Source organism: Lepisosteus platostomus, chromosome 24 (assembly GCF_059453375.1).
Source record: "Lepisosteus platostomus isolate fLepPlt1 chromosome 24, fLepPlt1.hap1, whole genome shotgun sequence".
NCBI classification, from domain to species: domain Eukaryota; kingdom Metazoa; phylum Chordata; class Actinopteri; order Semionotiformes; family Lepisosteidae; genus Lepisosteus; species Lepisosteus platostomus.
In genome coordinates this window covers 14,550,976-14,574,004 of record NC_142634.1, presented here as the reverse complement: position 1 = coordinate 14,574,004, position 23,029 = coordinate 14,550,976, and the positions used below count along the sequence as shown (strand labels likewise).

Here is a 23,029-nt window from a genome sequence, read left to right as displayed (position 1 = left end):
TGCCATAGGCTGGATCTTCCTACTCCAGGCAGATTAGACTTTGAAAAGCACAGATCTCAATAGGAGAATGGATGGAGTCATTCTGACATCAACAAAGAAATATTTAAAACTGATGTGAATTCTTGTTGTCACTGTAATCTATTTTTAAAAAAAGTTTTAGTTATTGATCATATTCACATGAAAGTTCATTTTCATCAATCAAAGCTTTCTCTCTTCTTTGGGTTTTTGTGCCTTTCCTGACCATTTTGGCTTGGATAGTTTCATGTAATCTTAATGACCGAAGTGTTACACTGCTTTAATCCTGAGTTCCAATCAGTCAAGTTCAGTGTTTCATAGCCTGCTTTTTTGCGAATAGTACTCAAATGAGTATTTGGAAGTTTCAGAACGTTACAATCAGTGCATCTACAGTACATCTTTCAGGGGATGTGCATTGATCCTCTCTGTAATGCTGCCTTTCTTTGTAGCTCTTCAAATAAAAACAGAAGAGAGGAGACCACTTGTCCCATCTAACTTACTGATTCAAGAATCTCATCCAGCCATTTCATTAGAGAAGCTTCAAGTGTGTAGCTTGTATCAGACTTCCTTTGGGTAAAGAAGTGTTTCCTGTTCTTAGTTTTAAATGCACTTCCACACACGGTAGTTTCTACATGTGTCCTGTTGTTCTAAAGCAGACCACTGCATTGACTTTGTTAGTATCTTTGAGAATTTTATCAGGGCCTTTCATTATCTTAAAGTTTAAAAATGTTAATTTCATTGAGTCTGCCAATGTAGGGTGATCCGTTAAACTGTGGAATGTATTTGCTTGCTCTTCTCTGCACTAATTTCATTCGTCCAGTTCAGAGTCATGGGGGAGCTGGAGCCTTTCCTAGCAAGCAACTGACACGAGGCAGGGCACATCCTGGATGAGACACCCGTCCGTCACAGGGCACACACAGACACAAACACACGCACTCACACCAGGGTCGGTTTTCCCAGAAGTTAAGTGATATACCAGTATGTTTTAAAACTATAGGAGGAATCCAGAACATCTGGAGGAAACCCAAATGAACAGGGAGAGCACACAAACCCACACAGATAGCATTACAGGTCCTGAATTAAACCCAGTGCTAACCACTACACCACCATAACTCCCATGAACTAATACCGAAGAAACATTTTTTGGTAGTCTAATGCCAAGATAGTCCATGATATTCTACGAGAGGCTTAACGAGTGCATTATACTTTTTAACACAACATCTCTTGATTTGAATTCTACACTTTTGACTATATATCCTAACATTGTGTTTGCCATTTTAAGTGCTTTCCCACATTATCTGGAAGATTTTAACAATGTGTCAACATAAAAACACTTTTATATGTAGCCTGTTGTAGTACAGCATTTTACATTGCGTATTTAAAATTTATGTTTTTGCTACCTGCATGCAAAATCCTGCACTTGTCTACATTAAATGATATCTGCCAGGTGTTTGCCCAGTGTTGAACTTTATCTAAATCTTTTCTAATTTCATCTGCTGCTTCTACAGAGTTTACTAATCCTCCTAATGGATGGACAGTGAGGATGAACAGACCTGCCGAGGACAATGGTTTTTAGAGGCTCATATCTGCTGATACTAACCCATGTGTGGGAAGACACTGATTGTATGAAAAGGTGAACTGTGCCTTACAGTTGGATTTACCGAAAGAGGCTTAGTCCGGATATTTGTTCTTAAGTTTGAGGAAGCTTTAGTATTTCATATTGTACACTGATTCTTATTCACTTCTTCAACTGTGTAAGTTAAGATTTATGTACCAGTGGATGTATAAGTGAGCTTTTCTTTATACTCAGCAAGAAAATAATATTTTTGAAATCCACCAGGCATCAAAATAAACTTATTATTTATACAGATATTTTTTTAAAGAAAATATGTGTACCAGTTTGGGATATATATTTTTTAAATTTAACTTCATTTTGGTTGATTGTTCATGACTGACCATGACACACTCTCTTGACTTTGAATGTTGAACTAAGTCACTTCAGATGGATTCACTACCAGAGTCATGTCCTCTTCAATGATGAATCAAGGTAATAAGAGATATGGACAATGTCCACCCTTTATATAACTATAAGGACCTCAAAGTGTCTCTAACCCACAGAGCACATGTATATTTTAATACAGTTTAGGTGTCCATTCAGATAGTCCAAATACATTTAAGATGTCAGATGAGCTTGAATATTTTCTGGGAGCCCCCTCATAAAAGCTAACCTACAGACAAGTGTCCGAGGATTGGTTTTGTTACAGGTTTGAACATAAACACCATTGGATGTTTGGAGATGTGTCAGCAATATGGCTGGGGCTCTCCCCGTCTGTTTGTTGATCTTTCTCTCCGGGTTTCAGAAACACCTAGTAGGTGGGCCAGAGTCAGTCTGAGGGTCGAGGGGTCTGCAGACCAGCCTCTGTCTCCATCCCCATCCAGGGGGCTGGGAGTGGGAGTGGTGGCTTGGTCACTGCAAGCAGTGGACGAAATGCCAGGGGGTCCCCAAAAATATTTCTGTAATTGTTAGTAAGTCGTAGCAGGTGGTGATTTGAAAATGAGTTGTCCTATTCAGACCTGGACTCTGGACTCTGGACTGTGGCGCAATGAGATTTTGTACGTTTGCAGATGGAACTGTAGGGAATGTGAAGTGCTCATTTGGACAACCGTTGCTTATGTGTGGAAGGACATGGTAAATAGCTGCATGAAGTTGTTCGTTGTCCATGGTTGATATCTATGGAAATGTGTTCCCATTGGTCCTATTTGTATACAGCAGATACCAAATTTAAAATAAACGGTTTGTAGGGTTTCTGTAGCTGTAAGTTGAGATCCTGTAAATGTTACTTTTTTCTCACTTTACTTCAAGTCTGAGTCTTTTGTACTCTTCATCACCATTTGTTTATTTATTTATAAAGTGAAATGGTATCTCTAAACGAAGGCCCTTAGTAAATCAAGATAGATTGACTGACATGGAATCCCATTGAACTTAACACACTGCGATAGGGCGAACAGTACAGAGAGGAATAAATTGCTTGATGAGGCAAAGGCAATTTGAGTAGTCTCTTCCTTATTATATATTTATATATATATATTTCCCCACAAATTTAAAAGAGGTGTTGAGGAAGATAATTGGAAGATCTCTGCTTTCTCATTTATACCTTCACTTTTTCAAGAGTTGTTCAAAAATCAAAATGTGGAAACTGCACAGGAGCAGAAGGAGTAGCAGGAAATTGAAGTAAATCTGTCAGTGTTATCTGAGACAGTGACAGCTGTAGACAGGGTAAGATTTTAAATCTGGCTTCTAAACCACACCCCTATAAAAGGGTATTAAGGGATGTTAAATTGTGAATGAATTTGTCTGTTTGTAAATCCAATAAAGCTGTTCAGTAGTATCTATTAAAATTCCATGTCTCTCTAGGTGTATTTCCCATGACTTTTTAACTAACTTCCTTCAGTATGAAAATCACCGTCGTAGGTATTTCTAATTTTGCAAACTGTGCTGTCCAATGCCACTCTCATTTTTTTTTTATTTCTGTTCCTAAAAACAGTCATGTTCATAATGGACCTCATAATCAGCAATTGCAAAAAGGCGTGAATCCTGCATTAAGGGAAGCTCCATTTCTAAATGAGGGCAGGTATGATACTGTACATCACTTTTCTCACTGGGTTTAGGTGAATGGAAAATGCGCACCTTTCACAGCTGGTACAGCATGAAGCAGCCATGTTCTTAAAAACATTAACAGAGTTTTTCTTTCATCCCCTCCATGGTATTCCCAGCAGGCCAACAGAGAGCGAAGACAGAGTGAAAGAGAGAGCTATCAGTGTTAAGTGAAGGTTGTTTTGGTGGAGTAGCCTGCAGGCCCTCTCCTTCGCCGTACGGCTTTGCACAGCTACAAAGTGAAAGGCCTGCGCAGATGCCTCTCGATCAGGGTGATGTACAGCCTTGTTGATTTGTTGGACGTTTTACATGAACCAGAAGACATGTTATCTGATGAAAATTGCTTCGTTTAATATCTCGCTCCAGCCAGGCTGTGGCCAGGCCTGGGTATGTGCCAAGGGGATCACTATTCTTACCTGCTGATTGACATGAGCGTCTGCTCCTCTTCTTCCGGACAGGTTTAAATCCAGCCAGGGCCGCACGCGTGCGCTTACAGCAAGATGCTGTCATGACAGCAGCTTCACTTTCTGTGTGAGTCTAGCAACTCAGCTATGATTACAAAGTAATCTCTTCATTATTTCATCATGTTTTTAAAAAATAGCAACGGTCCTTTAGTGGAGAAAAAAAACAATATTTCCAAACAAGGTGCAGAACATGACAAATTAATTGGGATTTTTTTTGCAGCAGGCATCACTCATTAGTGAAATACACTTCAGCACGCCTTAACCCTATAATCTTTGTTCCACCCCGTGGAATGCCCTTGTTCTTTTCCTTTTTCCCTCTTTTGAAGACTAGGCTACGAGGAGTCTGGTAAACCTTCAGATGATTTGTTTTCTTTAGTGATTTGAAGTAGAGCAGGGCCACAGCTTATCACTGCTTTCACTTTGCTGCATCTTGTAATCTTGGCTCTCTTCAGGCTACAGTGTGTCATGAGTTTCTTCCTGTTCTAGAATGGAATTACGTAGCCGTTAAAGTGACAATAGTTTCAGGTCATTTAAGGTGTGTTCAAGTTTTTGTAGCAATGAGTCCAAACAGATTTCAGACCTTGTAATGTGAATACAAATAGGGAAAACCAACAGAAATTATAGTAAAGTCTCTTGGAGATCACCAAGTGGGTGATTTCAGTATCCAGTGCCAGTTAATGTAGAATGTTCTCACCTTTATTACCCTATTGCAATGTCCTGTTACTATTTTTTATCATTTTTTTTTTAAAAAGGAATTTGTAGATTTTGGCACTACACTGACTGGTACGCAGATATTTTTTGTAATTGAAAAGGCAGGAAAAGTTGGCTGTCTTGGAGCAAGATATGTAGAAGCAATCTATAGAGTAGTGCAGTTTGTGAAACTTTGTGATGACAAAGATTGGGAAGACTTCTTTTGAAAAAACGACCCCAGGATTTTTAAAGTTGCAAGTCCTCTTACAAACCAAATAGATTTTAAAAGAGCTAATTGCATCATGGGTCACTGGTGGGAAAGTATGTGGGTGGGTTGGTGATAGTGATTTTGGGGGCTGGGGTGAGAAGGGTATATCAGCAATGGGGAAAGCCCTAAACTTTCTGCAAAGCAGGGGAATAAAGGCGACAGGGGAAAGGGTTAATGAATTTCTCTTCCTGTAGGACAGCAGTGCTTTCAGGCCTGATAAGAGAGTCTGGTGTTGTGCAGGTACTGCAGTGAGCCCTTATGATCAGATTAAAGGCCCAAAGTCAGTTGGCCTGGTCAGTTTGGGCTTGGAGTTTGAGGAGGAGGCAGAGGGGTTGTGTGTGCCTGTAGATCTTCCTGTTCTGTCAGTTTGCTGAACCTCCCTGATCTTAAATTAGCTACTTTTTAAACCTGGATTACGATTACTAGAAATTAGAGTTGATTCAATGATTCGACTTTGGCTTCCTTGCCTTAATTTGTCATGAAAAAGGATTCATTTGAATACATTAATCTGAAGCAAGTTGAGCCTCTGTGACGTTTCCTTACAACTCATTCTTCAGAATGTCTTTCCTATTTTAAAGACCAAAACAATCACCGCTGTTTATGTTTCTCTCCCAGAAGGTGCCAACTCAGACATCTGACTTCTGACCAGAAGTTTACAGAGGAGTACAGTATCTCGACATCAACAGCTCTTATTACCAATGCAATTACTGCTGCTACCACTACAACTAAAGGATACTATAATGACCTAGCACATAATTTCTCCTTTGAAGTCGTTTGTTGAAGGTCAGAAATATCCAGGTACAGAAACTCAGCTCCAGGAGAGAGGAAATGAAATGAGGTGCTAAAAAACCTTTCCTGCTGACTACATAATTAACTAGAGACTGATTTGTAATGCCTCACCCCTTCATTTCTCCATGTGTCCCTCCCCCTGCAGTTGTAAAACAACTGCCCTGCCTGACAGGCTGTAGGCTTCTGTGACACATTGTTAGGATTTTCCAGAAATTAGGCAGTTACAGCTCATGTGACATAGCCTTCACACATTCCTACCCAAACCCATGTGTCCTTCTCTGATGGGAGAACCATTTCCTTTCTCGAACGCTCTGATATTTAGTTTTGTTATGAGTCACTGGCAAGCCAAAATAGTTTTTCTAAATATTTTAAGAAAAATTGTTCAGAGAAGTTATTTCCTAACAGGAATGATAAGCCTAATTCTAACATGAGCTAAACTAATTTTAAGTAAATGACTGACTTATCTCTAATTTAAAAAAATATCAGATTGAAAATGGGGTAGCATGGTGATTTGCATTGCTGTCTCACAATGCTGAAGCCCTGGGTTCAATTCAGGACCCAGTTTGCTCTCTGCATGGAGTTTATCTGTTCTCTCTTGGTTCATGTGGTTTCCTCCAGGTGCTCCAGCTTCCTCCCACCGTCCAAAAACATGCTGGCACGTTAGCTGGCTTCTGGGAAAAATTGCCCCTGGTGTGAATGTTTGTGTCTGTGTGTCTGTTCTGCGATGGACTGGCGTCCTGTCCAGGGTGTACCCCGCCTTGCGCCTGTTGCTAGCTGGGATAGGCTCCAGCTCCCCCACCACCCTCAACTGGAATTGGAGGAAGAAATTAGAAAATGAATAGATAATTATTAATGTTTTTGACATATCGTTTTGTGTATTACAGGATTACTAGAACATACAAGATGTGCCACACTTAATGATTTTCAGTACAGGTAACAGAATTGGAGAGAGAGGTTTAGCTATGTTTTTCTGCTTCCTGAGATGTACAGTATTGTGTGTCATGTTTATTGAGTGGTCTTGCAACACCTTACACACCTGCATTGCAGTATTAAAATACATTTGTAGGCCATGTGTTCAGCTCGTGCTAAATTTAATATTTAGTTTATATAGTGCATGTTTTTACATTGTGTGCACTCATTAATGTTGATTGATTCTGGCTCATGACCCTGGAATTTTGTGTTCCCTTGCCCTTTTGAAGGAGTAGCTCACCAATGCTGGCATTCCCCTTTCATGTGCTACATGCAGATGTCATTAATTTCACTTTAGATTAGCTCACATGGCTTCTCAAAGCTTATTTCAAGGGGTATTCTGTAAAGCCCAAAGAGGTTCTGCCTGCATTGCCACAGGTACAGTAGCTGGCAGTGTTTGTGCATAACGTAACCAAGCCACTTAGCAGGCTGTCAAGGCATGACATGCCAGAGACATTGTGAGAAGATGTCCCTTGGGAGTCAGTAGGGAGTTCAACCAGTAGTCCCCTAATCTGTGGGCTTTCTTTAAAAGTGCCAGATAATGTGAACAATTAGCTCTGACTCGGGTTTGATTTAGAGAGCCCATAAAACCTAATCCCACAGAGATCCCAGACACACTGACCATTAGCAATCTACAGGGTGGCTTGTGTGTGTGTGCCGGATCCTTACCTTTCACTTTCATGCATTCACACATGGAATACTGGAGGGTTTTACTGAACATCCTAAATAATAGTGTGAAAACAGGGGTAGTCTAAAATAGTATATGAAGTACAGCAAATTCTGTTTGGTTCCATGTTTTATACTTACAAAAGGTTATGCTGGTGTTATTAAGAAGAGCTTTTGGTGATTCATATACTGTATGCTGTGTATGGAAAATTGTACAGAAGATCAACAAGCTTTAGTCTTGTCAACACAACTGTTAAAAAGGTGCCTGCTCGCAAACCAATAAGCACTCTGTTGTTCTCTGCCGTTACCTCCTTTCTTTGTGTGGTATTTTTTTTTCTATTTGCACACAATAGATAATATTAAAGTAAAAAGGGCAAATCTCTATGTTTGTAAAGGTGGCATCTGTCTTCTGGACTTCAGTGATTTAACAAAGATAAAAAGCAAAGTTCTTGTGGGCAGTCTTGTCCTTCATGTACTGGGTCTCCAGAGGTAAAAAACCTCTGGACAGATAGTGGTCAGCAGCTTTGGGCTGAGGGAACAAAGCTCTGGAAAGACTAGCATGTCTAGTCAGAATTAAGACAGCCAAGCCAGCTAATCTAATTTCGATCTCAGTGTTTACTGAACAAGTGATGAAGTAACTGCCTCCTCCCACACACACACACACACACACACACACACACACACACACACACACACACACACACACACACACACACACACACACACACACACAACTCCCACCTCGCCTTCTTGTCTATGCAAGAGACATTTTTGGGGGTCTTAATCTCTTTGTCTTTTACAAGCTGTCTCCCAGAGATCAAAGTTGTTGTCCCTTTTTCTTGTAGAAAACAGGCTTAGTTATGGTGCTGAGAAAAACAATTTGTGACCCTTACATTGGTCAATATACCACTATATTTTAAACCTAAAACATAGTTAATTTTAGATGTTGTGTGCTTATAACTCTCTATTGAAGTCATACAGTGGTCATATGAAACTGTCACTGTTCAGTTAAGAATCTTTCAGGGAAAAACTTTAGGTTTTTGACAAAATAGTCAATTCACTCACACTGTTGCCCATTCTGATAAATTGTTGTAGTAAATCTACATTTATTGTGACAGATCTCTGCAGGAGTAGAGAAACAAAAGCAAACATATCCCTTGATAATTCCCTGTAGTCAGACGAACACATTTCAGTTAATGCATTCAAACATTTTGCTTCTGCCTTTCCTACTGTTAAGCAATAATCATATTTTGCTGCTTTTTTATCCCTTATTTCACTGTTACTCTGTCTGGTGAACAGCAGAGTCTTGGGGGTGACCAGATGGCGCACAGATTTAATGGAGAACCAGGTGGCCAGCCCCCTCAGGACCTGCCGTAAAGACATGAAGTCAAGAATTGGTGGGGAAAGGGTTAAGACCACACCACAGGAGTGTGGCTGTATAAGGAGCTGCATCACTCCTAAGGTATTGTGAAGGTTTAATGTATCTTAATATAGTATAAAATAGTAAACAATAAAAAATAGTATAGAATGAAAAAAATGAACAATGAAACAACTTGACAGTTTCTTGAATGTGACATAGAATATAAAGCAGTTATCTCCCAAAGAAACTAAAGGAAGCATGTTCTCCTCCATCACATAGTTAATCAAAATGAGAAGTGCAGTAACACAAATTAATGCAGTCTTTGTAGCTTACTAATTATGTGTTTTTTGACCCACAAACTGAACACTGAGCTGATTTAGGCAGCACATGGGAGAAAGTCATTACCAGAGTACAGAAATGCTGGGGATGGAGACTGAAACTCATTATAGAAAGGTGGAAAGGCCCTTGTGGTCACTCTTGTAGTCCCTCCTGCCGGCCACTTCACATAGGAGTGAAATGTGGACTGCAGGGGTTGTGATGGTTTCCTTCACGTCTCGTTTACTGTGCCTGGCTGAGAAAAGCCCTGCAGTGCTCATGATAAGAAGGGCCTAGCATTGCTTCAGTAAGAACATCCATGACTCAGTGTCACTCCCATTGTGGTAGCGGTTGTCAGCCTTATGACATAGGATCCCTTCCGTAAATAGATGGTTGACACTGATCAAGACTGTATCCCAATGGCCACTTACAGTTTTCAGAGAGTACTGAATTTTATGGTACAATGACATCAGGTTCAGTGAGTTAGTAGAGTTGGCAATGTGGCCCTAGATTTAATCAAGTCACAGTCCTGTCTGCAAGCAAGTTCTGTTGTAGGGTATCTTCTTACATTCTGTGCTGTACAGCAGTATGTAATGGGTTACATGGCTATTTAATTGTTGTGCAGAATAAAGTAATTTTGAAGCCTTTGAAGTCTTTCACTTTAGTGATAAATGTACTGTATCTGGAGTGGTCAAGTCCTCCTCCCCTGCTTCACAGAACACACTGTGTGCTCCTTTTCAGAAACAGCAATAGGTAGTGTAGATTAATAATAATTATTAATTATTATGTATTAATAATAATTGCCATCCTACTTAATCTACTTAAACTTTATACTGATTTTTAAAAAAACAAATTCTAATATTTTCAGAAAAAAAAGTAAAAAATTGCTGAATTATTATTTGTCCACAGGAGGTTAGTTGAAATGCATCTTGTTTGATTTTTTTTATATCTTTGAAGATTTGAAGATTTCATTGCACTGTTTATTTATTATGTATAATGAGGTTGTGTAAATCAGAAACAGAGGTGCAGTCAGTATGAATAATCCAAAATTCTTAAAATTTATTGTAGTTCTGTATATACATTTGTGTTTATTTACAACAAGAACAACAAAGTAATCCATCTCTTTTTTACAATTGTATTTTAATAACCCAATTTCTATAACAGCATTGTTGAATATTTTTTCATTAGAAAACTGAAAACAAAGCAAACAAGTAACTAACAATATATTGTTTTGATAAGCTAGAAACAAACTGATTTAGAATACTAAAGCAATAAATACTATGAACAAGAACCATACTAGTTAATACAAGCTTCTTTTTTCTTTTTTCCATAATCAATTCTTATTGCTTGATACATAATTTAGTATTTCTCATATTTGTTTTTGCTTTTTATACTTTCAGATACATCTATTTTTTACAATAGGGCATTAAAATGTATCAACATAAAGTTATAGGTGACCAATTAATTCTGTGCATGATGCTCTGACAGTAAAATATGTTTTAAGTGTAGAAGTACCACCTCTTTTTTTAATATCTTTTGTCCAGTTCTCAAGACCATGACACTGAAAATGAGGTTTAGCAAACTATGGATTCTAAACTAAGACGAAGATTCCCAGATTCCGGTTAATCATCTGAAATTATTTTTTCTGTATATCAAACCATACACTAAGACAGCCTGGATTGCATGAATGAATCTTGCTGTTATTGTGAAGGGTAAAGAACTTTCTTTAACATTGCCCTTAACATGATCATATGTATTAGAAACATTTTTAGATGATGAAGAAATTCACAAACAATGAGCTTCAGTCTGTAGTGACAGAGCTTTTGGCATATAGGGACATGTTAATGGTCGTCCAAAACTCATACTACCGCAGCAGAGTTTGGATCTATTGGAGCTGTGATCATATTTTTTAAGTAGCATTTGTGGCTTCTTCTACTGCATAAAATGGTCATAGATTAAACACTTTTAGTAAAATAAATCCAGTTTGTATTTTTTCCTGTTGTCCTTAATTATTGGGTTTGATTCTTAGCAAAGGAACTAGTTGCTCATTTGTCCTCTCTATACAGCCAATAGTTTTTTTTTGCAAGAAGATAGTAGTATAAAGGAGGTTTCACGTGTGATGATTTCTGTCTGAAAGAGCACAGAGAATGCAACAAGAAACAAAAAACAGAATTTGAAACAATGTCCTAGTGGACAATTCTGTACAGTATGCAATTCCTCTTATATGCAATCAAAAATAATTATTTTTCAGTCAAATAATAAAGTCATGGAAATGACATTGTTCAAGCTGTTTGTTAATCAATGTTCTAGTAAAGTTATAGAGGTAGAATTTTTTTTTACATTAATGTGTGAAAAAGCACATTGTAGCTGTGCTAAACAGAAAGCATTGATGTTTAAATACAATGCAACAAAAAAGGTGTGATGCACACAAAATCAACAAGCTACATTTTTCATGTATAAACCCTCATTAACCCAGTGTTATATTGTTGCCAAATTATTAGAAATTGACATCTGACCAGACAGTCCTTCGTCCGTCACGGAGAAGGAATCGATGCCTCCAAAAGTCCGTTCTCTGAAGCATTTGTAATATGTCAGCTACTCGCCAAAATCTAGACTCCTGAAAATCAATCCTGACTAATACACAGCCGCCAATTCCCTGATTAAATAAGGCCATAACTGTAAAAGTGGCGAAGATAATATGTTGAGTGTGACACCTCTATTTTAGAGAGTTTCAGTTAGATAACCTAATGTGCAGAATTAACCTTAAGACTGCCTTACATCTGAAGAACAGGTCAGCAATTTAACAAATCATTACAAGTTTAATTAGAATTAATGAAGTGCTTACATTTAAGGACACAAAGGAGGTTTTACAGTGGAACAGATCTGAAGATCTGTTATTAGCAGAAATGCTTTGTGGCCATAAGACGATGTTATTTTAGGTAATCAGATTGTATATCGTAAAAGTGGGTTGAAAGTGAGCTGAATTAAAGGAAAACTTATGATCATTTTACTTCCTGCAATTTAACAGGATTTTGTGTACCATAGAGTATCTTCCTCAGTTTTGATGTTCAGTTTCTGAACACCTAAGCAATATTGTCTCAGACTGAGGCGAACCATGTGAAATTGTCCTTGTGTTACTTCTTGCTCCATTTAATTGCATGCTTTAAGCCAATTTTATCATTGTGAAGAAACCACCATTTTATTCAGTAATTGCCCACATTTGAAATTTGAATGGAGGGTGGTATGTGTCCACTACAATCGCTGCATTAGAATTTCATGCACAAGCTTTGCTTTTGTTTAGACAGAGATGAGCTGAAGGAAACATGGAAAGAGACCAGCAGCCATGGAAGCATAGGGAAAAAAATCCACAAAATGCAAAAGGAAAAACCGCAGTTTGAATCAGAACATTATCCATCATTCATCATATTTCTCATTATGCCTTTTCCAATGTTATGCTCAGTCATTGTTTTGCATTAGACTTCCAAGAACTCCTAGATAATCAGTTGTTTTTCTGTCCTCCTCGATCTTTACCGGAGGCTTAAAATACATATTAACCCTTTTTTCCCTGTCGATAATTCATCAACAGGCCTATGGCATTAGTCTTTTAGTCCAGCTCCTTATCACACGCTTCTCCATATTATTTTATCAAGCTTCAGAATTTTTTGGCAATCAGCAAAGGTTGAAATAAAATGTTATTTCAAAAAGAAAAAAATATTTCTAAAAGAAATAACAGTACATGAAAGATGATATTCACTAAATTATAACAGTATACAGTTGCAGACGCAATTGGCACCCTCTACCACTAACACTACTAATTTATCAAGCAGACTATATTTTGTTAAACTACACTTATTTGCCAGTGATACCTTTCCTAAGTTTATTGAATATGTTCATCATAACAGGTGGTGGTTAAGACATTCTGATGAATTAACTAATTTAAGATATAGACCGCCAATTCTTATCTGTGCCGAGCTAGTTATCATATGAGTAAGGAACTTGTGGTTGCCCAAATAAAGATTAATGTTTACACATGTGCTAAAGCGCACATACTCAAGACTTTTTCAACAAAGTTCTGCATTAACTCCAACTCCAGGGTGAATGAAATAATGTTAGCATTAAGTAAATTGACTCAACTGTTCTCATGAGTCATGCAAACTGTACCAGTAAGATATGGCTACATTAATTGCAAATTAAAATCTGAGTAGTTCCTTAATCATAGATCTGCTGTGAAAGCTGTTTATTTCCTTGAAGCTTTTTACTGCTAGAATATGGCTACATACCTTTAAAAATGTGGCGATTTATTTTTCTGATTAATAAAGTGGTACACCATGAAAGACATTGCAATATTTACAGCACACCCTTAAAGAGTTGAACCCAACATTGTTTGTATTTGTATCAAAATCAGTGAAGAAACAGAGAATGGTGTGTGCGGGGGGGGGGGGGGGGGTGCTAATTGTCCTTTATACCTTGACTAGCTTATGCAATAAGCAATTAATATTGTTTTTCTATCAGACTAGATGATCTTGTATTCGGTGGCTCAATTTTAGATATACAAATTCAATGCTAGCTTCAAGCTTTTGTTGTGATAACAATACCTACGGATTATAGTTGAAAGTCTAGACCATTTGCTAAGTTCCTTAGTGCCTTAAGTTGTATACACAATTCTTTTACTATGACTGCTTAAAACACAGTCCTGATAATTGAACTCTGGAGTTCTATCTATAAGGATACCAGCGTCCCTACCGTATGTGTACAGTTTGATTCACTCTGCCAGTGTGATCCCTAAAGAAAAATGAAATTATGATTTGGAGAAAAGGGGACATGCAATTATGATTTGAAAGGAAGGGGAAGATCGATGGACAAATAAATAAGCTCCTCAAACAAAACAGAATATAATCCAATAGATTCTTCTATTCACCTTTTTTAAGAGTCAAATATAAGAAAGTTGTCTTTCCCTAAATCTAGACATCTTGTAGAAGACATCCACTGAATCATTTTCAGTTAAGCTAGACTAGTCTTATTTGCTCAATGGTGAGTGGCCTTAGCCTGTGTCCACTGTTGTGTACAGATGGGCGAGGTAATTCACGGCAAAGATCTTTACAATCAGCAATCCGAAACACCGAAAAATCTTAGGAAAACCTTCTTAATGTACACATTTACAGTTTGAAAAAAAAAGAGGTGGAAATCTTGACTTCTGATTTGGTGGCCTTCACCATAGCTTTGAACGGAAGTGAAAGTCACATTAAATTAACAAACCTTTGGTCTGGACTTCTCAATATGGATATCTCAAACTAGAACTGGGGTAGCTGCCCAGTATTGGATGAATACTTTAGCTTCTATAAAGAGACAACAAAATCAGCATGATGGGTAAAAACAAATTCATGCTGTGTATAAGTATTATACATTTTATGTCTTTACTCTGAAATAAATATCCAATGTTTTCTGTGGATTTTGTCTTTCCAGTGGTTCAGCACTAGACCTTATAGATCCTGTATTAAAGTGGACTAAAAGCACTGGAAAGAGTTAACTGATTAAGGGTCCTTTATTTTCTGAATAGCATCTGACACAACTAGGTGAACAAAACACCACAAACAACGATAAAGAAGTAGAAAATAACAAAGGACAGAACTCTTGTGAGGCTGATATTGTATAGGCTTATAGAAGACGAACAGGAGTAGACTTTCCCTTTGCAGCATTCCTTCGGAATGAAGGGGTATCACACCAGCGATCCTGTGCCTCTAGTGTACTGAGCTTATCCCTGTGTATGCTTATTTCTCTGCTTCTCTTTCTCTTTACTGCTCCAGGATGAGTCTCATTCCACAGGAACAGCGTTGTAGCTTTGTTTTAAACAACAGACAAACTCCTTCATACCTTTGAGGCCACCTCCTTTTCCCTCTCTCTGAGGGGAAGATTCACAGACTGAGAATAAGGCTGCCGTACGGAAAGGAGCCCATAGCGGTGATTATACCACGCCAAGTCTTGGAATTCGTGGGAAAAGTTTGTTCTTGTTTCATAAATGCGTCCCCCCCTCCCCCCCCACCCCTGGTCTCCTGCCCCCAGCGTTTCCTCAGTCTCAGGTCAGGATGTGATGCGACTAGCTGCTCTCGCTCCACTCCGGCACGATGCCCACGCCATGGACAGGGTGGTACTGGTGTGGAGAGAGGTTGCGGGGCATGGTGTGAGGGTAGAGGTACTCGTTTCCCTGGAGGCCAGCGGTGGGAGACTGGAGGCCCGTCTGGGGTCCACATTGTCTGGCGAGGGGCTGATGGGGCACAGAGCTCTGGTACATGCTGTGCGAGTCCGCGATCTGTGGCGAGGCGTGGTTGGCCACCCCACTCAGTCTGGGCATAAGGGGACCAGAGGTGAAATGGGCAGAGAAGTGCTGATAGGACATCCGCTCCATGGGCTGCATGGCAGTCACTGGGCAAGTGCTGTAGGGGGGCACGGTGGCCCACGTGTTGCAGCTGATGTCCTCCAGGCTGGGCACGGGGTCTGCTGCTTGCGAGGCGCTGGCATACATGCAGGCCTGGCGCTGGGCCGACTCTGTCCTGTACGAGGCTGCACCCAGGCCGGGAGGCTGGGAGTAGCTGCCCGCTCGGTAATAAGCATCCTCGTCTCTGGGTGAGCTCTCGATGTAGGACTTCTTGTAGGGGTGCTCGGCAGTCTGGCACTCGTCCTCCACTGTGGAAAGAGGACAAGAGACGTGGTGACCATTTCACGCTGGAAGGAAAAGAAAAGAGACACAAAGTTTCGGCTGTGGAGCCTTTTTCACCCGTAACATTGCGTCTCTTTTCTTTTCCTTTCAGCGTGGAATAAACCTTTGCTTTGTCCCTTGCAGGATACGCCTGCTGACGCAGCTCCCTACACCATAGTGGCGATTTGCTTGAAGAGGCAGCAAACAGGATTTTGACTATTTCTTGAGTAAAACATACCTGTGTGATATTTACGATCTAACTTACATTTAGTGATCACACTAACGGCATTTGCTGATTGCATCATCAGTACCGAACTGTAGGATGTGCTGCTCACCTTTCCTCTTGGCGCAGTGGTAGACCTGGTTATGCTCATGAGAGAGTGGGTAGGGGTTGGACTGAGCCATCAGGTCCTGAGACGTGCTGGTGACTCCGTTCTCACACTGGTACTGCGAGCCCAGGCTGCCCGGGGTGGGCACCCCCCTCCCATCCCCACCGTAGGGGCTCTGGCTGGAGCCCACCCTCTGTCGGACCGTGCTGCGCGGGACCACTGGGTACTCCTTACTGCGGGAGAAACGATCAGCAGCAGGCAGAGCTGCTTGTTAGCCTGACACTGCCCAAGGTGATCAGCTTTTCAGCTTCAGAGTCACCCTATGTTCCTAAAACAGAAAGATTTAGATCCTGGCATTTTAGTGTTGTTTTTATGACATTATTGCACGTTATGCAATTTTGTTTTTGTGTCAAATAATGATCCAAATTATATTGCTGTGCCAATCAGCCATTGGCACAGAACATTTAAATAATAGAGAGTGCCTTTAAAAAGGTGAGGCCAATTTCAAAGAATACAGCTTGTGTTGTATTTAATATTGTTAAAATGCCTTTTTAATACTGACACAAAATATGTAAAAGAATGGAAATTACTAACAGCTATAGGAAAAGTGTGCTCTATATTTCTAATGTACTAAAAGTACCAGGCTTTTTCCTCCTGCATTGCTTTCTTGTAAGTTGAAATAAACTGGTATTGAGCCAAATGCTTTTAAAGCACAGAGTGTCCATTTATTTCTTTAATGTCATGAGCAGGGATCTAGAATGAAACCTGACCTCATCCTGCAAATTTAACTTAACCAGTTCTCTCCCTGTGTGTAGAAACAACTGGAGCTCAAATCATGCGCTGTTTGTCTTTAATATTACCATGTTTTTGTACTCTGATGACCAAATATGGTCAACACTGCAGCACATAAGACTTAATGAAAACTAGGCTCTAGGGAAATTGGAAGAGCATTTCTAAAGCCAGAATTTATATGATTAAAGCAGATTAAAACAAAAACAAGTAAACATTCTCACGACTAACTTAAAATATAAAACAGAATCAACAACAGCAAAAATACATTTATTTTCTTGGAGCCTTTTTTAAATTTTCAACTAGTAAAATGTAAATGAAAATGTATGATTTTGGTGCCAAAAACTTACTGTAAGCCCACATTTGAAGCCTGTGTTATTGAATACTTCTGAACTTTGAAGCTGAGTCATTAACATAATGCAGGGTTTGACATGAAAGCAGAAACTGAAAGAACAGAGATCATATGCTTCTCAAACAAACTCTCGTTCTCCCCTTTACACAAAACTAAAATGTCATCATTACAGTCAATATTATTTATTATTATGTTCCTCACAAAACATCCATGAATATACATAGTGGATATATAACAAAAATATTGCTGTAATATGTTATAATTTGGAGTTTTCGTAGAGGACATGCTATTAGAGCCTTTAATCTACAGGGTACTTTCTTTTGCATGACTCCAGATATAGTCATGTTTTAGTTTTTTGTCTTTTTACAGTATAATTTACATGCTCTAGTTTTATCACTTGTTTATTTTACCTCTGACTCTGTAATCACATAGCGTTGTTCACAGTAGTACACCCAGACACACATTCATGGTTTTGAATTTTTTAAATATTTTTGTTAAGTGGGGCCTTAACCTGTGAAGCTTCTAGAGTAAGTGGAACATACTGTACAAAATAATACACTGGGTCTAAAAATCTGTTTCAGCCTCTTGTCCAATTCTATAGCATCTCCTACTGGTAGACTCTCTGAATGAGCAGTGACTCATCCTTTCCTTTGCACTTCTAAACTTTGCTTTTTATTTTGCAAAAAAAATATATATATATTTTCCACAGACATGTTTGCTTCTTTTGCTCCAGAGTTTACCAAAAGTAAAATGAATCTTTTCTAGAATATTCAGAATAAAACATCCTGCAGGGCTTTAAAGTCGTCATTACAACTGAGCATTTACCTAAACTAAGTGAACCCATCTGTGGCTTTATGCCAGCTTTTCGCAGTTCATTAGCTGCTGTGGATCTAAAAAAGAGACCTATAAAATCTGCTAAGATTCAGCTCTCCAGGACTAGAGTTGTCCTTACATGAAGACTTCTGATCTAAGTGAGATATATTCTCTAAAGATAGTTGTGCAGGAGGTTTGTGTATTGCCATTGACGTTAAAAACGTTTTGCACAGTAAGAACAGTAAACCATGTTTCTAATTATTGTGTAATTAATGCTTAGTAGATAAAAAATGAAAAGGCAGAGATATTAGCTTTCCTGCTTTATAGTACTTGTTCCAGCAGTACTTTCACCATTAGAAGCATTAATTTTCTCTAAATTACATAACTAACTCCAATTTCCCTGCTGCTTAGTAGATAGTATGCATTAAGGGAAAGGTTTAAAAAGGAATGTACATCGTATAATTTTTTTCACTTGTAAAATACTGCCTTTGGAAATGTTAAACATATTTACTGCTGATATATATGACCTTCTCTCCCAAAGCTATACTCCTCCAGGTGAATTTTCCAGATGACGTTTTTCATTCTGGCTCTCAGGATTTTGCAGATATCATGACTTTATAAGGCTATATCTGCAATTGTAATAAAGATACAAAAGTAGGCTATGGCCGAAATTGTCCGTAATTCTGCTCAGTTTTGGAGAATTAACCTAAATGAGCCACATATACAGTATTTGTGTCTACATTAGCTTGGACATTGTTCTGGTATCCTTTATACAGAAGTATAAAAATACTGTATTTAATGCACAAATTCCTTAATGCACTTAATTCTACAAATAAACTCCATATCCATAAGGTTATTTCTGAGCCTGCTGTAATTCTGAACTCTGAAGATGTCAAGCTGTTCAGAGGATGCCCAGACCAACTGTGAGCAGCTTTGTTCAGGAAGACCAAGCAAATGACTGGCCTCTGTTCAACAACTGCACTTACATCATATCTGTGCAGGGAGGCGAAGCTGAGTGGCACATCTGTGTTAAATCATATTTACTTCTCTTTTTCTGTTTTAAGCAATTGATCTTCATCATCGTAGATGAAACAAGTCATAGAAAACTACCCAAAGGAGATGGAAGTCTGTTTTTGTGATATTCCAATTAAATGCACATCTCTTAATATGAAATATGATAAGAAACTGCAGGAATGAAAAAATACCATCTGATTGTGATTATTTTTTATTCATTTCATAAGGGAAAAATGTTAACAACATTAATATTCCCCACATTATCATCTTATCTTTGATGTCCCTCAAGTCTGAAATGTATTACAATTTGTAGTGCTATGTGTCTTTTTCCATTGTTAGGTATAGTGTTAGTGTTGTAGGTTCTCTAATACAATGTATAGTAACTTTAAAATTAACCTTCATCTACTGCAATATCTAAGTGCAAAAATTATATGATCAATGCAAGTATATAAGCACATGAAATATACACTGGTCTGCTTACTAACTCAATGTCATGTTACAGAATGGATAGAAACATACAGGCATGTTGTTCTAACATGGTTCTGGCATGCTGGGGTGGGTTTTATCTAATTTCCTTCAGGACGTAGCTATGAAAAATCACACATTCTGCTTTTTGTTACAATAAAAAAATATGAAAAGGCACTATCATCCGTGATAAATAATCTCCTATCAGTTGCTCAGCAGGATATCATGTGTAGGGGTATGTAGTTGAGTAAGAATAGCACTGTTTCTTCAAGGATGACTCTGGCTGACTTAAAGGATATTGTTAGGGGTTGGAGTGAGGCACACTACTGCAGTTACTGTGGAAAGCTGATAACAGTACCTCACAGCAGGTTTGGTGATGGAGAAGGACACACACAGCAGGCTGTCCTGAAAGATTGCAAGGGTGGGTTATTTATTTTTAAAAGTAGGTACCTTTGCATCCTGGACATCCTGTGAAGCTCCATATCGTCACTTCCACGGAAACCTTTGGCAAAGGGATTGTTCTCAATCTTTAGCTGCGTAATCTGCAAATAATATGGTAAAAAACACAATAACCTGACTGCATTTTGATGTTTAATCATTAGTACCAATAATGTATTTTTATACTTATACAAATTATAATTTTGGTTATTTAGAAGATATAGTACAAATCAATCTTTTATGCAAGTTGTAAACATCAAATCTGAATTTATCATTAAAATAACTAAAATAACAGTTTTAAGTGCAATATCCCCTTTTACACCATTTACATCAAAACAGGAAAAACATCAGGAAAGGTACTGGAATACAGCACTTTCCACAAAAAAAAAAAACATTTGTATTTTAGCTAATAACAGGAGGGCAACCACAACACTGTCCTGTTTGTATTCTGCATATAACCCTTTGTGGTTTTGCTTTAGGAAATTAAAAAGGGCAAGAACGCAGCAGATGACTGTTCCTCCTCTTCTCTTTTCCTTCTTTAAATTATATCCATGACACATACAAATTACAAGCAAGATTTTGACATTTAAAACCAAGATTCAGTTTTGTTACACATATACGTCTCTGATGTCTCTTTCAGTTACTGCCCCCAAAAGAATCCTCAATTGTTCTCAATCCACATCTATATTGTGCTTGAATTCCTGCTTCCAGCAGTTTGAGAGAATTAATCCTTTATAAGAATGGTTATCAAAGAAATTGTATGTAGTATATCTAAATAAACTAAACTGTATCACATGTTGTTTGTATCTATTACTAGTGTTGTTTGTTTAAAAAATTAAGCAAGACTAACATTTTCTAAAATCATGTTAACAGTCTCTTAGAATCCTACTGCTATATACACGATCCTCTAGTTTAGTTCTGATTTTTGTTTCATGCCTGGTTCGGTTTTGTCACCCTATTCATGGATGGATGCTACATTAGCAATTTTACAGTCAGTGGGTTTAAGCTCTGTCTCGATTGACTGTTGGATGTGTTTTAATAACAGACTGAATCACTTCAGATCTCTTGCTTCATTAAATACAAGTGATAGGAAACCATCAAGTCCTGGATATTTACCCTTAGTTTTCGTAATATCTGTACCTTTTCGATTGTGATATTCTTTGATATAGAACTTTGTGTTTAGACTGAGACATGTTTTCTAGTTCTTCTTCAGCTTACACCAGAGAGGAATGTTCATTTAATATGTCTACAGTTTCTCTATCAATATCCAAAAGTTTCCAATTTGTAACTATGAGATATTTTGTCATCCATTATTGTTCTCTTGCTCTTGTAATACTCATAAACACCTTTATTATTTATTTTAGCCTTCATTGCAACATTCTTTTTTATATTTCCCCTAGCCTTCCTAACATATTTTAGGAAAGTGCTTAAAAATCACTATGCACTTTTCCTTTAACAGTGAAATGTTAAAACTATTTTTATAAAGCACTTGCTTCTCCATGTATTTTTCTTAATTGATTTATTAAACCATTTGGACTGCTGCTTTCTTGGCTTTGATTTGCTTGGGTGAGTCAGTTCTGTTTGTAGCAGAATATAATTTCTTTGCATCCATTCTCAACTCATTTCAGACTTATCCTATGCCTTGTTAATCTTTCAGTCTCTATCTCGTGTTTCTTAAACTAAGCCTCATTCTTTCATAGTTGACTATTCAGAAATTGTAATTTTTTTGGACTGTATTCTTTACAAGGTTTTAAACATATTTCAAAGTTTATCATACCAGGATTACAGTTCCCTAATAGTTCTCTACTTTCTTCACTCTGTCTTGATGGAATGAACAGAGTATACAAATATAGGTGTCCCTTCATGTAGATTTTCTGACAGACTGAGTAAAGAATTAATTGTAAGCAATTTTAACATCTGACTTTCACCTGAAGACAACACTAATGTTTTTTTGCATTCTATAAAAGGAAAGCTATGATAATCATTATCGTCCATTTCTTTATGCTTGCATCCCTGATTTTATTATACATGATTGAAGAATAATTTAACTTTTCTGATTAGTTGGTTTGTATTTCAACAGTTCTGAATTGTAAATTATACTGCTTTGCAGAGATCATCTTAAAGGTTATTGGAGGCAGTCAAACTGAGATAATGTGGTTTCTAGTCATGTGAAGGCTCAGTAAAGATTTCTGCATAAATTATATATGAAGTTAGATTTAAAATTAATGTTGGAGCTGCGAATGTCTTGCACTTGTTGGAAATGTGTCTGATTACACTGGTTAAAACATTTGTGGATTTTCTTTAATATGGTCATTCACATAAAAAGTATGTTGAAAACCACCACTACATGCATTGTGTGTTTGTGCTTATTTCCAAAATAGTAAGATGCTAGCATAAAATGAAATGAGTGAAAAACTGCTGATGATCTCATTCTGACATACAGTTGGTATAGTTTTATCGAAGGCTAATATTTTTTTTTAAATCATAGTTGGGAAAAAAAGAATGGTCTGCTGCCACAAACACTGAAAACTGAGAATATAAAAATAAACCAGAATTCTAAAGATCGTTTCTAGGACAAGTGGACTCTATCCATAGAAAACAAAAAGCTTTACCACTGCTGTATACGTACTGATGCCTTTGTTCTTAAATTGAAATGGTGCATTTATTGTTAGTATTGAAGAATAGCTACAAAATATGAAGACTCCAAGACCTCTGTTTATAAAGAACATCTTTTTCTTTGCTTTCATACTTGATATTCTCTGGAATACAGATACTCTTTGGCTTGTGATATCAGGCATTAATGATTTAGGTTGGTGGATGAGACACTGTTAACTGTTGTTTTTTTTCTTTTTCCCAAGATACCTTACAGTACACCTCGAGCTCGTGCCAGATAGATTATACAGAGCGCTTGGGTATTCCCACATAAGGAGGGATACATTTGGCA

The 23,029-nt window shown here is 37.9% G+C and overlaps 1 protein-coding gene across 1 annotated transcript in view; it reads right to left on the bottom strand.

Annotated features, from left to right (window-relative positions):
- Window positions 1-10,228: 10,228 nt before the first annotated feature.
- The window catches only part of tbx5a (T-box transcription factor 5a), a 39,710-nt gene continuing 26,909 nt past the window's right edge, over window positions 10,229-23,029 (bottom strand). The window contains exons 7-9 of the mRNA XM_088618535.1: window positions 20,098-20,189; window positions 16,221-16,447; window positions 10,229-15,872 (exon numbers count right to left, since the gene is read on the bottom strand). Coding sequence (XP_088474661.1) covers window positions 15,286-15,872; window positions 16,221-16,447; window positions 20,098-20,189 — 906 coding nt within the window. The 3' untranslated portion in view covers window positions 10,229-15,285. The remainder of the gene's footprint in view (window positions 15,873-16,220; window positions 16,448-20,097; window positions 20,190-23,029) is intronic.